We start from the raw sequence: 15,089 nt of genomic DNA, 5'->3' as shown, positions 1-15,089 counted from the left end.
GTGGGCTCCACTGTCAATCTTTCCCACGTGGGCCCAATGGCGACTGTGCGATATCATTGGCTTAGCTTGAGGGTATCTTTTGATAGGCTGATGCTATTGGCTGGGAACATAGGCTATAGAAACCGAGAAATGATGCACTCTCTAGATTTCTGAACGTCGAAACTTGGCCAGAAACTACAAGATTGTGAGGGGACCAGATAATTATGGATTACAAGGCTTGGATATTCTAATTCCTTGGAGTGTTTGTGATTTAGGAAATCAACGTTTATGAATATCTTTCACCGCTGTGGATAAAGACACGAGGACAAAGGTAGGGATGCACGCTCGATTTAGACAGAAACGGTGCAGTGTTTCTTAACTTCATAACATGATTATAACCGCTGTAAGTCACCTTATCCTTTGTGCGGGGGCTTGATGGAATCACAAGACTTTAAGCTTTCTAATGATGTGCTGCATGACCGTGTTGGTGACGATTTAATGCTTGCAATTCATAAAAAACAATTCATGAAAACACGTTGTGGAAAAACACGTACCGTTTGGGGAACCATGCTCTCAGAGAAGTTAAATATGGAAAAAAAAAATGAAAAGAATTTGATCACAAAAAAAGTAAGTAACTCTGTATTCTGGGAGCGCAGTGCCACTAGAGCACTGTGATGCCCTGCAGTACCCTGCTATGCTATAACTACTACAAACTATTATTTCTAGTCACTGTTCCATTATCTTTTATTTTGACTGTAATTGCCACTATTCATTACCCCATCCCCATCCGGCACCGTCAGACACTACCAACCTACCTCAATTGAAACAATGAAACATAAAATTCTTCTTTCAGATCGGCTGCAATTTTTTCAAGTGTTGCAAATATTTTACCAATATCTGTTGACATCACAATAGCCTGTTGCTTTTCTGCTCCATGCGTGACAGCAGCGCCATCTTGGTTGGTTACAGTTGTAACTTTGCCAGGGTTCAAATGCTTCTTAAGATTTAAACAGGCTGCTGACTTTTTGTTTTTTTAGATTTTTGAATTTCATAATGTATGCACAAAGATCTGGTTAAGTATCTTTTTAATAAATAATAAATAGTACAATCTGCACAATACAAAGTCCTCTTTCCCAATGTCCACGCAATGATGTGAGGTCCATCACAACTTTGTCCACATTCAAAAGGAAACTTTCTCTCAGGCATTTGTCTAATTACAGTGCATATATGAATCTGTATGGTCACACTTAAGTTATGACAGCATGTGTTGATGCATGACTTGAAGCTATGTGATAACTTGTAAAGCTACAGTTTGTTGTCATTTTCATCAAAACTGTTTGAAAAAAGATTAGCAAAATTATTACTGTCCATCCAGAGAGACCAGGTCTAAAATCAGAAGCTTGATCTCTGACCATTGAGCTTACTTTACAGCTGGTGCACATTGGCAGGTGCCATCTGTCTGTCTTACATAGTGTAAACCTTACAACATAGATTTATTACCATAGTCCCTCTCTCACCCTCTCTATTGGTAGAGGGCAACTATTTCTAGTCAAGGACACACGTTCAAAATAGCCCTATCTGTGTTTCTATTGTTTCATGTAGCTATCTGACTCTGTAACATACTGAGGGTAAAGTAATTGAGCAAGAATATATGTAATTATGAACACTAAACATTAATTTTCCTTTAATGTCAGAGTGTCAGCCCTTCCAAATGTTCAAATATGGAGAGCTCATGTGTTTATGGTGACATGGATACGATTGACCTGACAAGCATTCTCTGTGATGCCTTTCCAAAAAGATCCTTTACTTTGCCGTGTGACAAAATAAGTTTGAGATGATTGTTGCCATTACAGTGCAACACAGTAAAATATCCTGCTCATCATGTACTATATCTGAGTGACTACTCTTTAATAACAACATTTAATGGCTCCTTAATAATAATATTTCTTTGTTTTTGTTAGAAAACGTATACAGCATTGACATTTTCAGTATTTTGCCACAAACAAATTGTTGTCGTAGATGAAAGATAGACCTAAAACATGTAGATACTGCACTATGATTTTGGACAACCTTAAAGAAGTCCGCAAATCAGTTCAGTATCTGCAAGTAAAAAGTTTCCTTTCATCTTGTGTCAGTTTCAACTACTGAACTTAAAAGTATGATTTGAAGGGGACCAAACCGCAAATAAATCCCATGATGTCCCCTTCAGACAGCAGTTAAGATGTCAGATATACTGCCTCTGCTAAGCTAAAACAGTAACACGCCAGTGCAGCTGCTTTGTTTAGTTTAGTTGGATTGAACCCAAAGCTTTGTTCGTTTGGGCAATCGCATTGGGGTGCTGACCAAAACAACTGGTCCAGTTACAAATTAACTCTGGTATGCTTTGGTACGGTGTGTTTGTGGTGAATGTGATCCAACCTTGTTCAGAGCCAACTACTATGGATTCCGCAGGTTTGAATTTAACAGCTCCTGTAGTCAGGTTTGATTTGCAACTGTAGCTGTAAACTGTCTTGCATTGTTTCTCTCACAGAAATAGGGAAGTAGGCCTGTAGCAAAGCGTTGATCGCATCAGTAGGCACGTTTGAGATGAACTGCGCTTCGCCTGTATAGTGGACGAGAACAGGTAGCAGCAGCAGGGGCGGGGACGAAAAGCTGCGGTAAAGTCGAAATTCCAGCTGCCTTCAGGCTGAACCGGAAGTGACAAAAAACAATCAGGAGTTAAATCAGCTGAGAAGCCAGCGTTTCCCAGCATGTGCTGTGTCCACCTAGCTCTTGCAGTCAGTGAAAAGCAACTGCTTTGCAGGCAGCTGCGTCTCAGAACTGCGGCCGCCTTGCTCTCATGAGATTGTTGCTGCCCACGTGTGTATGATGTCTAAGCAAGGCGTGATCAAGTCGGACACAAATCTAACCGGCGTGCAACGGGCGCCGATCGCCGATCATCAATTCTGCGCAGACCTGGCTCATCTCAAACAAGCCTAATGTCAAAATTACATTGACGTCATAGTTTTGCGTCAACGCTTCACCACACACACGTGAGAGACCAAAAAGGTGCAGAATGGAGGACAAAAAACATCACAGAATTCCCAACAAAGGCATGCAAAAAGCCCAAATAAAAGAAAAAATACCACAAAGTCAGCTTGCCCTAAATCATTGAAGCTATAGGAATACTTCCAAATTAGTACCAAACGTAAAGGTGTCATTATTTGTGCTCTTTGCCAAATGGAGTTGGCATACCACACCAGCCCAACAGCAATGTGGGAGCATCTGAAACAGAGGCACCCTGTCATTCTTGAAGGAGACAATAACAATTAAGTTCTAACTTTGGCTAAATTAATTTTATGTCTCTGTAGTGTGTTGTGTAGTTTGAGCTCTGCGCAAATGGTGGTGCTAGCTAACTATCTTAGTTCTCCGTGCAGTTTGTTTTGGCTAGGTTACTAGCTAACGATAACATTAGCTAGCTACTGGCGCCTAGACAGCTGTGATCATCTAATGTTGGCTTGCAAACTGCACAGAGAGCGAAGATGCGTTGATTGAGGGAGGAGAGAAGCGGAGGAAAGTGGAGTCCGATAATGTTAATGTAATACAGTAGGTGTTATAATAATGTTAATGTAATACAGTACAATAATGAAAACACTGCATTAGCATGAAAGCTTACAGAATAGCAGTTAAGATTTAAGAAAATCAGTTTGATTGTGCAACAGGTTTTATGTTGGGATCTATCTGTAAAGTGTCTTGAGATAACTCTTATTATGAATTGATACTATAAATAAAATTGAATTGAATTGAATTGGGACTGTTATATTGTGTTAAACTAGGGTGAGCTAAATCTGAGGCCATGGTTTTCAGCAGGAAACCGATTGAGTGGTTTCTTCAGGTAGGGAGTGAGTCCTTAGCCCAAGTGAAGGAGTTTAAGTACCTTGGGTTCTTTTTCGCGAGTGATGGGACCATGCAGCGTGAGATTGGTCGGAGAATCGGAGCAGCAGCCTGTGCGGTATTACATTCCGTTTATTGCACCGTTGTAACGAAAAGAGAGCTTAGCCAGAATCATCACATCATTTCATTTTGTAAAATGTAATTTTTTATTTTGTGTAAAGTAGAAGATTTTTTTGCTGTGCAAAACTGTTGTTTAATAAGAAGTTTTTGGTATGTATTTTAAATACATTATGGTTTTTATTAATCAAGCAACAGAAAAATTATTTTTACAATCGTCCAATTAGACGTTAGATTAGTCGACTAATTGAAAAAATATTCGCCCGATTAATTGTTTGATAAATATTGGTTTACCCCCAGCCCTATAGTAGGGTGACCAGACGTCCCCGGTTTCCAGGGACAGTTCCCGATTTTGGCGACCTGTCCCCGGCTGGATCTGTCCCCGGTTTTCACTGTGACTGACAGACCCGAAATTGGAATGAAAGAAAGAAAATACTGACAAAAGTCGCAGTTGCCGATGGTCGCACACCCTACACACGCAGGCTCCAGACCGCCAGAGCCAGCGGTGCTCAGAGATGTTTTAGAAAGCCGTATTTTACGATGCTAAAATTACAGATTATTTACATGGAGTCTGGTGGGTATAGCGAACGCAATTTCGCTGACTTTTATGTTTTAAAAAGGATCTTAATCTTTAACAGAAAGGTTGACCTCCTTAGAAATCCTTTCCATAATGTTGTCAGACCCTTAGAATATTAATCTGAGTCTGTCAGCAGCAAAACGAGCACTTTTATGAACGTAAATACAAGTTTAATAATTATCCCATTAACTCCAGCTGCAGCTTGTTTCTCTGCTGCCGACTGCAGCGATCTCGTTTAATACTGCATCAATGTCAAAGGAAAAAATGTCCTCAATCGTTTTTATTGTATCTGATTCTCAATGAGCTGTTGCAGAAACAAGCCTTAAGCAATAAAGCAAAAGCTGTCAGTAGTTCAGTACATTACAACATTATGAAATATTGAGACTTTCTATCTTGAAATAATAAGACTTTCTATCTTGAAATATTAGGAGTATAAGGACTTTCTATCTTGAAATATTAGGAGTATAAGGACTTTCTATCTTGAAATATTAGGACTTTCTATCTTGAAATATTAGGACTTTATATCTTGAAATATTAGGACTATTAGGATTTTTTATATTGAAATATTAGGACTTTCTATCTTGAAACATACCCTCTAAGGTGTAGTGGAGTGGAGGAGGAAGTAGCAACAGGGGTGGGTCTAGGATCAGACCTTGGCGGGGGGCTCAACCCCTAATGAGAACAGCTCTAGGTCTTGTGTCCCCGTTTTAAGTTTTACAAAAGTAAAAACATTACTTGAGAGCAAAAAAGTCTGGGTGAGCAGAGCAGGCAAAATGGCGTTGCTTGCGATACAATGTCAGGAAAATTATTTCAATGAAAAAGCTGATTTGACAATGGGGGTGCTAGTGTTTACAACATAGGGCTTTCAACCTGTATTTACTTTCTTCCTCCCGCCCCAGACAAATCTCTCCAACAAATGGAGTTCTTGCATAGGTTCAGGTTATTAGGTATCAAGTTTACAAACTCATCTACCAGTTTAGACCAAAATGTCCTTAGTTTTTCATCATTATTACTCTATTGTCCTGTCTCATTATTTATGTGGTATAATAAACTGAATTAGCATGTCATCACAGGGGGGAGCCAAATGCAGCTAAGGAGAGCTGTGGCCATCATACCAGCTAGTTTAAAAAAAACATGCTGTCTTGCTTTAGTTGGCTGTCTCTGCGTCAGAGAGTGCAGTGAACCTGGCAGCACCCACACCATGCTGTGATTGGTCATCTGTGTGGAGGGAAGAAAGGAGCTAGGATTTGAACTTTTTCCTTTAAGCCCACTTTTCCATCCTTAACATACACACTTTTAATGTGAACAATGTATTGCAACATTATCCTCCAGGATATAACGATATTGTATCTATCATGTTTTGGCTTTGTAGGGCAATAGTCTAAACATTAAAAGGAGCTGAGCTAAACACACCAAAACCTTGTAAACCCAGCAAGACCATCCCCACTTAGCTGCTGTTGTCAGTATGTCTCCATTGTTGGGTGGCTTCTGTTATTTCCTATTTATAGAAATCTCTCTCAGTCACTCCTCCCTCCATCACCCTTGGATTTTGCAGGATGGGTCAAAAGGTTTTTTAGTGCCACACTCCTCCAACAATAAACACTGAGGCAGTCATTGCTGGCAGTACTTGTGTGTGAGTGCAGCAGTGAGTGTAGCGGTGTGTCAGAGGCAGGGAAGGACCAGCAGCCATGGATGACGTGTATAAAGCAGCGGTGAGTAGACCAAAGACATGCATGATAGGCTGTTTTGTTTCTCTTATATTTTACTCTCATGTTACAACATGTATAGTGTGTAATAATCTGAAAACCTGGAACAGATACTATCCTTGTGTGTTGGGCTTCAACAACAAAAAAGAACAGGAACACACTGTTGCATGACACGATAGGGGAAGTCTGCTGGCTCTACTGTGTTTGAGAAAGTTCAGAAGCCAATGCAACAGCTGTTAACACAAACAGCTGCTCTCTGATTCCAAAGTCAAGTTTAAATTTGTGGAACAAAAGCACCTACCCACCATGTAAAATCAAACACCAAACTATTGTTGAGACTGCCAGAGAAGTTTGGATTCACCTCGCTGCTGCTGTATTGTTGGTATAGATTATGTTGTCAGGATTTGATTTTTAACACCAGATGGTGTAAATGTAACACATTTTACATTGGACAGATAAAGGTCTTGGAATAATTATAAAATAATATTGATATTTAAGGGTAAATTATAAGATTCGGAATAGATTTGTGGGCAGGGCCGTAGCTTCTCCTGAGGACACTGAGGTCATGTCCTTGGTATTTATTTAGTACTTTTACAAACTAAGGAATTGATAATCATTCTTAGAATAGATATATTTAGATTAGAATACATTTATAAGAAAATACATGAATATCGTGTTTCATTCCAACAGTATGGACATAACTTTGAAACAGCTTTCCAGAAAATAAACTGATGCATAATTAATAGAACACAAAAATATCCATACAATGAACAAATGTAAATGAATAGACACTCGTATTTTTGAGGTCCCTCCTGGATTCTATGTGTGTGTGTGTGTGTGTGTGTATATATATATATATATATATATATATATATATATATATATATATATATATATATATTATTGTGCTTTTATTGTGTTATCTATTTATTTATTCTATATTATCTTTTTGTGCCGCACTTTGGCAACCTTGTGTTTGTTAAAATCATGCTACACAAATAAAGTGGATTGCATTGGGTTGGATTCTGTTCTAGTCGTGTGTGCATGATAACTAACTGAGTTTAGTCCTGTGATGATCACTTTCAGGAAAGAGTTCCTGTGTGTTCCTTTAACCTGTACAATACTGAAAGCTGTGATGTAATGTAAATAAACCGAGAGGTTTACAAACCGGAGAAAAGTAGGAAAGATATTCACAGATTCAAAGTTCTGGAATCAATGACTCGGGCTGATGAAAAAATATACTTAATTACAAATGATTTTGATCTTTTCTGACGTGGTGAGGTTACCAATGAGCTACAAACACTTTTTTTTAAAAAATAAGTTAGTGTTTCCAAACTTGTTTTTTAACGTTAATTGCTGTTGTACAACTAAGAAGAGACAAGTTATAATTAAGGTAAGTTTTGGAAACACTACCTTATTTTATCATTAATGTAATAGATATTTTTGTGTCGGTGTTGTAGTTTATAGACTGCCCCTAAGCACCACCAGCTGGCACTAGAAACCGATCTTACAGTATTCCTCCAGGTTGGAGGACGGCTCGTTTCGAAAAAAAAATTGTTTTTAGCTCATTGGTAACCTTACTACGTTACAAAAGATGCGTCATTTGTGATTTAATATAATTTCGCTATAGAGTTATTCATCCCAGAACTGAATCTGTACATATCTTTTCTACTTTGCTTCCATTAATAAAACTGACGGCATGCATTACAACTCTGTGCGCACAGTTTAGTTTTCTATTATCAGCTGGCCCCAGGGGGTTCTGTAGTATTGAACTCAGATAGAGCAGAGTGACAGGCTGCTGTGGTTACTTCAAGTCTGTGTCTGACAATAGAACAAAAAAGCGCTGAGGGAAGATGAGAAGGGACAGCTGATGGCTATTAAAACAAATGAGCCAGCCAGACAAAAGCACTGGTCAGAAATCCCCCCCTTTGTACTTTGCCACACAACAAGAATAGTAAGTGAGGAAAGCAGTGTGACATTACAGTGAGCATGCCCTGAGCGCATTGATACAGGGAAACGTAATGTATATTTGTATTTTTAATGCTAGAATGCTTATCATTGCTTTTTAGGGAGTCAATCTGCCCGGGGACTGCAGATAGAAAAAACTATTCTTTTGGCTAAATGTGGCATAATTACAGAAATATGAATAAATATGCACTATCACTGTCAAATAAAAACAAAAAACAAATAAACACAGTAATATATAATGATAATCTTCACTTTGTTTCCCTTAAGGTTGAGAACTTGACAGAGGAACAAAAAAATGGTAAGAAATCTACTGCTATTACTTATTACTACTACTCTCTATATAATTCCCATAACCCTTCATTTACAAATACAACTACTACTACTAACAGTACTATGTTTTAAACTATGTCTTTAACCCAAGTCACACAGGACTAGTGAAACTAGTAAAATAACCCCCTGGATCTGGTGTAGATCCAGGGGGTTGCCCTCACCATCCTGGTCATCCTTGAACAGCCGCCATAATGACTTTGGGCACTGGTCCTCTCCCAATGAAAGAAAGTAGGTCTTTATAGGAGCCCAGCTGTTGTGAAGTCTCTTCACTGAAAGCCATAAGCTCAGCCATCTTGTTGGCACATGTCCAAGCAGGGACTGGTACTCTATCTCCAAAAAGGTGTGAATTGACTTAAGTTCCTTAATGCGTTTGGCAGATGAGGAGAAATGGCTTAAGGTCTTGTTGATGACATTTTAAATGTCAATATTCAGCAGATCTCCTGCGTGTTTTGCACTGTTGTGAACGATGTGGGCCACACAGTTTGCCTTCAGAATGCAATTATTGTTCTCTTTCAGTTTCTGGAAGACAGAGTTGTATCTCCCATAATTCACACTAGCATTGTCAGCGGAATACGTAGATATCATGTCTAGTCCAAGTCTGTTTTCCTCCAGGTTGGTGACTATTTGGTTGTATATCGCGGCAGATGTTTCATCACTGTCATAATAGAAATCAAGGACCTTTGTCTTTACTCCCAAGTCTGGCGTCCAGTAACAGTAGTTGGTGGTTCACTTATTGGAGGCATATAAAGCCACTGAGAAGAATGGCGTGTGGGCTGTGGAGTTACACACACAGATGGGGTGAACTTTAAAGATTCTCTAAAAACAGGTTATAGTAAATACAAGATACTGCTTTACTGTTTTGATCATTATTGATTTTATATAACTATTAGCTGTAAAATATTTATACCTTTTCAAAAATTATGGTTGCTTACGTGTGTGCGCTGTCATGACAACAAAAAACTGAGGGGTGTGTCACGTGGGTGTGGCTGTGGCAACAGTAGCGTGCTGAACTGTCAAGTAATGTTCGTTTGGCTGCCTGGGGCTCGAAGATATAGAGCAACGAACTTTTGTTTTGAGCAAGCCTTGATTATGCATGACACAGTCTCAATTTGCAGGACGTATGAACTGGCTCCAAACGCTGTGCGCGCTACACGGGACGGCTGGTCATCCTACGTGTGAATGCGCCACACAAAACAAGCAACAACAAAAAACATTCTTTTTTAAAATGTATGTAACTATTTCCATTTTTGTTAGTAGACAACATATCACTAACAAATAGATAATATAACATACAGATAGCACAAAACTAAATATTGAACAACTATAATATCTTCTATGGCAATTGTAGTTATTTGATGGAAAAAGAAACTATATATGCATATATACTATATAACTATGAAAGAATTTGAAAGACCAATGAAAATCATTTAAAGTATTAAAACCTAAAACCAACGTTACAAACATGAGTCAAAAGAGAATTTAAACAAGTGTGTCTTCAGGTTTGGCCAGGAAGGCTCGTTTGGTGGAGCGGGCACGCTTGGGTAGAGGTTTGTTCCTTGGCGTGGTGGCCGCGGGTTCGGCTACAACTTCTGGCCCTTTGCTGTGTGTCATTCCAACTCTCTGTTGACTTTAGTGTCTTCATCTGTCCTGTGAAAATAGAGGCCTAAAAAAAAAGTGTGTCTTCAGTTGCTTTTTAAAAGCATCAACGGAGCACAAGGTCAAACAATAGGAAGGGCGTTCTACATGTTTGTTCATCACTTCAAAGGCGTGGGACCACCAGTAATCCCTGGTTAGAAGACATGAGGGACCTGTTAGTAGTGTACGGATGGAGCAGGTCCGAGATATAAACAGGTGCCTGACTATGCAAAACATTATAAGTCAGAACAAGAACTTTAAATTGGATCCTGAACTTCATCGGAAGCCATTGTTATGAGTACAAAACAGGAGGCAATGTTTCTCAACTGATAGAAATATGTGCGGGTCAGTGATTTGATAAGTTCATCATAATACATGTTATGATCAAATATAACATAGAGATTTCTAAGTTTGGACTGTACCGCTGAAAAAAGGGACCCTGAAAGCTGAAAAAACTTGGAAGCTGTAGTGACCGGAGCAACAGTAGGGACTTCGGTCTTATCTTCATTAATCTGTAGAAAGTTGTTTACCAGTCATTCATTGATGGAAGTGAAACGTTTAAGCAATTCCAACACTTTGTCAGTCTCTTCCTGGTTTAAAGAGCCATACATCTGGATGTCATCTGCATAGAAGTGATAACAGATATCTCCAACTTGGCTAATTATGTCGCGGGAAAGCATGTACAATACAAATAAAATCGGACCTAACACAGAACCCTGAGGGGCCTCATATTTAAGGCAGCAGTTCCTTAAGAACAGGGACCAAGTGACACGGAAAAACTTAAATCTGAAAGAAAGGATGTGAACCAATCCAGGGTGCTCCCTGAGACACCAACCCAGTCTTTCAAGCAAGATGTTGTGATCCACTGTTGATCCAGACTAACAAATGAATAGTGACTATTTACTTGGGTTGTAATAGAGAGGTTTTTTTAGTAAAAGGCCTGCATTCCTAGAAATAAGAGCCAAATTAGAATATTTACACTAAGCATCCTGAATAACCTTTGCATAATAATGCATTTCCGATTCATCTAGAGTCAAAAATATTTGGTTGGCATGGTTATGTTAGATAACATTTCTACATGGTTTTTATGTTGGCAATTCTTCTTTGTGTTACTTTTTGGACGTGGATGTCTCCGTTTGTAGGCCGTTTTTCCTTGTCAGACAGTAACAGTTATTCTTTCCCTTCTAGAGTTCAAGGCTGCATTTGACATCTTCATCCAGGATGCAGAGGACGGCTGCATCAGCACCAAAGAGTTGGGAAAGGTGATGAGGATGCTGGGACAGAATCCAACCCCTGAAGAGTTACAGGAGATGATTGATGAGGTGGATGAGGATGGTATGTTAGCATCATTACGACAGTCAAATCACTGTAGATTTCAGCAGCACATATTTTTGTGGAGGGGAATCAAATAATTTAAATATTAAATGAACAGTGTATCTTGAAGTCTAATAACTGCAAATATAATGTAGACATAAGGAGTCTTTATAATATTGTTCATCATGTTAACAGGGAGTGGCACAGTTGATTTTGATGAGTTCTTGGTTATGATGGTACGCTGCATGAAGGAGGAGAGCAAAGGAAAATCAGAGGAGGAGTTGGCTGAACTGTTCCGCATGTTTGACAAGTAGGTTCCTCTTTGTATTTTCACACACTGCATGAAGCTTCTTCAAAATTCAAGTTAATGTAACAGGAATCAGTGCTAGTATATTGACAGATGTTTGAAGTATTACTAAAGTCAAACAAAAATGTCTTGGTGACTTTGATAAATACCCACAACTTCACTCACACTGTGTTACAAAACACAGTACCCTCAGAACAGCTATTGCTAAAGGGTCCAACATATTCCAAATGAGTATAACACAGATTCCTTTATCTTTTGTGGAGGAACGGAGATGGCTACATAGACTTAGAAGAACTGAAAAGCATGTTGGAGTCCACTGGAGAAGCCATCACAGAAGATGACATTGAGGAGCTGATGAAGGATGGAGATAAAAACAATGATGGGAAAATTGATTATGACGGTAAGTTAGCCAGCCAGTCAGCAGCGCAACAGATTGTTGCCAGGAAACGCAAGTCCTCAAAACTGAACAACAAAATACAATGTTTGTCATGTTTGTCAACTTCCACAACAACACTGCGCTGCCACTAGAGGTCCTTGACAGACAAACCTGAAATCTTTTTCAGTGTTTTTGTGAACGCATGACCAATGCCTAGCAGTTTTGAATATTCATATCCAAATTATACTACTCTTTAACATTTTAGAACTTTCAGACTGAACTTTAAACCTTCAAAATGTTGCTACAAAACATTGCAATGCAAACTGTTTCAACACATGTACTCAAGTTGGAAGAGGGGAAACACAATGCTAATTAAAAGAGATAGTAATAAAAAATGTAAATGTGAAACAAAAATGTAAACAAACATGTGAAAAAAACAGTACTGCAAAAGTAACCCTTTTTTGATAAACTCACGCCGGCAATGTCTGCATATTAGGGGTGGAATGGTATACAGAAGTCACAATTTGGTTCCTACCTTGGTTCAGACATTACGGTTCAGTACGAGTTTGTTACAATGGAGTAAAAAGCAAAACAAAAATGCAATTTTTGCAAATACAATTTTCTTTTTTTCTTTTTTGAGAATTAAATTATGTAAACCTATTCTAATATAACCTCTAAATACAATTATGAACCTGAAAATAGAATAATATGAGCACTTTAAAATAAAGAAAAGAACCACAAGAAAAGAAAGAACTACAAAAGACAGTATATATATAAATAAAGTAAAGATCATGCTGTTAGGGAATTCAGCTTCATCTTACTCTACTCCAATATTTATTTATTAGTAGTGAGAGAAACCTGTGGCCCTTTGCTGCATGACTTTCCCCTTCTCTCTCCCCTTTCATGTCCTCAGCTGTACTGTCAAAATAAAGGCCTAAAATGCCCCAAAAAAACAACTTAAAAAAAACATATCTATTGTACAACAAGTCTTCTGCCAAACATGAAAGCTCACACCATTTATCAATAAACTCAAGCAGATGTTGTCAATACAAAGTGTCTCTGAGAATCGTTACTCTCGTAAAGTGTGTATTCAAGTCAGAAACACAAGATGCATTATGTAAATATGAATATGTATATATTAATGTGTTCTTTCTGACAGAGTTCCTTGAGTTCATGAAAGGTGTTGAATAAAGGATTCAGCTGGATGCCTCACAACCCAGTATCTTCACTTTCCATTGACTTCATCATCATCATCTCTACCTTTTGTCAGCGTTTACCAAACCCAATCAACACACCGGTTCTCAACCTCAGCAGAAGGACCTCATTGACTGCAAATATCTTTCTTCCTGAAAGTAATGATCAATCAAAATGTCATATATGAGACTATTTTCAATAAAAGGATTTTCATAAGTGCATTATTGTCTGTCATATTTGTGAATTTTACATCTTTCGTGGAGACGTGGAGGACCAGGATTTTAGCGGCCTCCAACGCCGTGGGTAGTTTGGGTAGGGGGATGAAGTGCACGGATTTGGAGAAGCTGTCCACCACTGTCAGGATTACAGTGTTGCTCTTTGAGTTGGGCAACCCGGTGACGAGGTCCAGTGCAATGTGGGACCAGGGCCGACCAGGGATGGGGATGGGGCGGAGCAGACCGGCGGGCCGTTGATGGGATGCCTTGGCCGGGGCACACACCTCACAGGCGGCCAAGAACTGTAAGGTTAAGAGCCTTTGCATTGCTGTTGTATCAACAGGTATTAGGGCATTTAGCATTTACATTATATTTACAATGTGCCAAACATAATGAGCCACATGAAGAGTTAGTAGCATATGACAGTAGAAGCTGAGAAGATTTGAGTCTGTGGTGACCAGGTCTACCTCACACAAATTTCCTTCTCCCATTCTCTCTCTTGACTACCGCACGCATGCACACAAACACACGCATGCACACTTTTCAGTGTAGGGACCAGGGACCCAAAGTTAAATTAACATTGGTCTACCAAAGGGATTAAATAAGACCACTGAAATTCTAAAGAATGAGAACCACGGATTTACATAAATCAAATTATAATCCTTTAAAACTAAATAAATAGAAATAACCATTTTTCTACACCAGGGGAACTGGTGGCCAAAGTTAAGAGGTGGCTGTACGCTGCCCATTATTGGAGGTCTGCACGGATGCAAGGCGTCACTGCCCACGGCAGAGCCAGTTCCCTATAATGAACTGAAGTTGCGGGTATGTTATACTCAAAGCAAATACCTGAAGCCGGGGAAATGCGCGTGGCTTGTGAATTTATTTTTCTCAATTTGCAACATTTTGAAAATTCCACAGACAGTGAGTGCTCTTGAACCCCCTCATCGTCTCTGAAATTATGAAAACTAGTCGATCACGAGGGGCAGGTAGACAGGTAGACATATGAACTCATCTTTCAGAAATCTGACGACCGGGTTGACTCTTCAGTGTGAGAAACCGGGGGTGTGGCGTGTTAAGCCAGTCAAATGCGTGTGTCTCACGGCTAACACATGAGAGTTGGTAGCACTAAATGTAACTGTGAATAATTGATTCAGTGTTTCATAAAATAAACAAATAGTCTTTTTTTCCCCAAAAAATGAAATACAGTAAGTGTGGCACAGAGGATGGTCTTCTACTTAGGTTGCTAAAATAGCGGCCGAAGTAGTTACTATCGGCGTCTGCCATCTTAGACACACGAGGCAGCTCACATACACACTTGTTACACGGTCAAACTCAATGTCTCTTAATGTCATAGTTGTTAATTAAAGCTTTAATAAAATAAACTACTGATGTCTATTACCTGGGAGCTAATTACAGTCAGTTTACCTGTAGGAAATATGAAAATACAGTTTAGATTAGGAGCTGTGGCATGTACATTTAAACTTACTTACCACAT

General features: G+C 39.1%; 1 protein-coding gene across 1 annotated transcript; it reads left to right on the top strand.

Annotated features, from left to right (window-relative positions):
- Positions 1–6,002: 6,002 nt before the first annotated feature.
- On the top strand, positions 6,003–13,597 carry tnnc1b (troponin C type 1b (slow)). The gene is made up of 6 exons (XM_034877470.1): positions 6,003–6,258; positions 8,488–8,518; positions 11,374–11,520; positions 11,695–11,809; positions 12,070–12,206; positions 13,342–13,597. Exons 1-6 carry the CDS (start codon positions 6,235–6,237, stop codon positions 13,371–13,373), a joined length of 486 nt encoding a protein of 161 aa, XP_034733361.1. The 5' UTR covers positions 6,003–6,234; the 3' UTR covers positions 13,374–13,597.
- The last annotated feature ends 1,492 nt before the right edge of the window (positions 13,598–15,089 follow it).

Source organism: Etheostoma cragini, chromosome 7 (assembly GCF_013103735.1).
Source record: "Etheostoma cragini isolate CJK2018 chromosome 7, CSU_Ecrag_1.0, whole genome shotgun sequence".
Taxonomy (NCBI): Eukaryota; Metazoa; Chordata; class Actinopteri; order Perciformes; family Percidae; genus Etheostoma; species Etheostoma cragini.
The sequence above is the reverse complement of the archived record's forward strand: the minus strand, read 5'-3'. Positions and strand labels throughout refer to the sequence as shown.

Excerpts from the sequence above, each read along its gene's own strand:
- tnnc1b (XM_034877470.1), top strand. The coding sequence starts at position 6,235 with ATGGATGACGTGTATAAAGCAGCG. Across the intron at positions 8,519-11,373 it reads GACAGAGGAACAAAAAAATG|AGTTCAAGGCTGCATTTGAC; the intron begins GTAAGAAATCTA and ends TTTCCCTTCTAG. Across the intron at positions 11,810-12,069 it reads CTGTTCCGCATGTTTGACAA|GAACGGAGATGGCTACATAG; the intron begins GTAGGTTCCTCT and ends TCTTTTGTGGAG.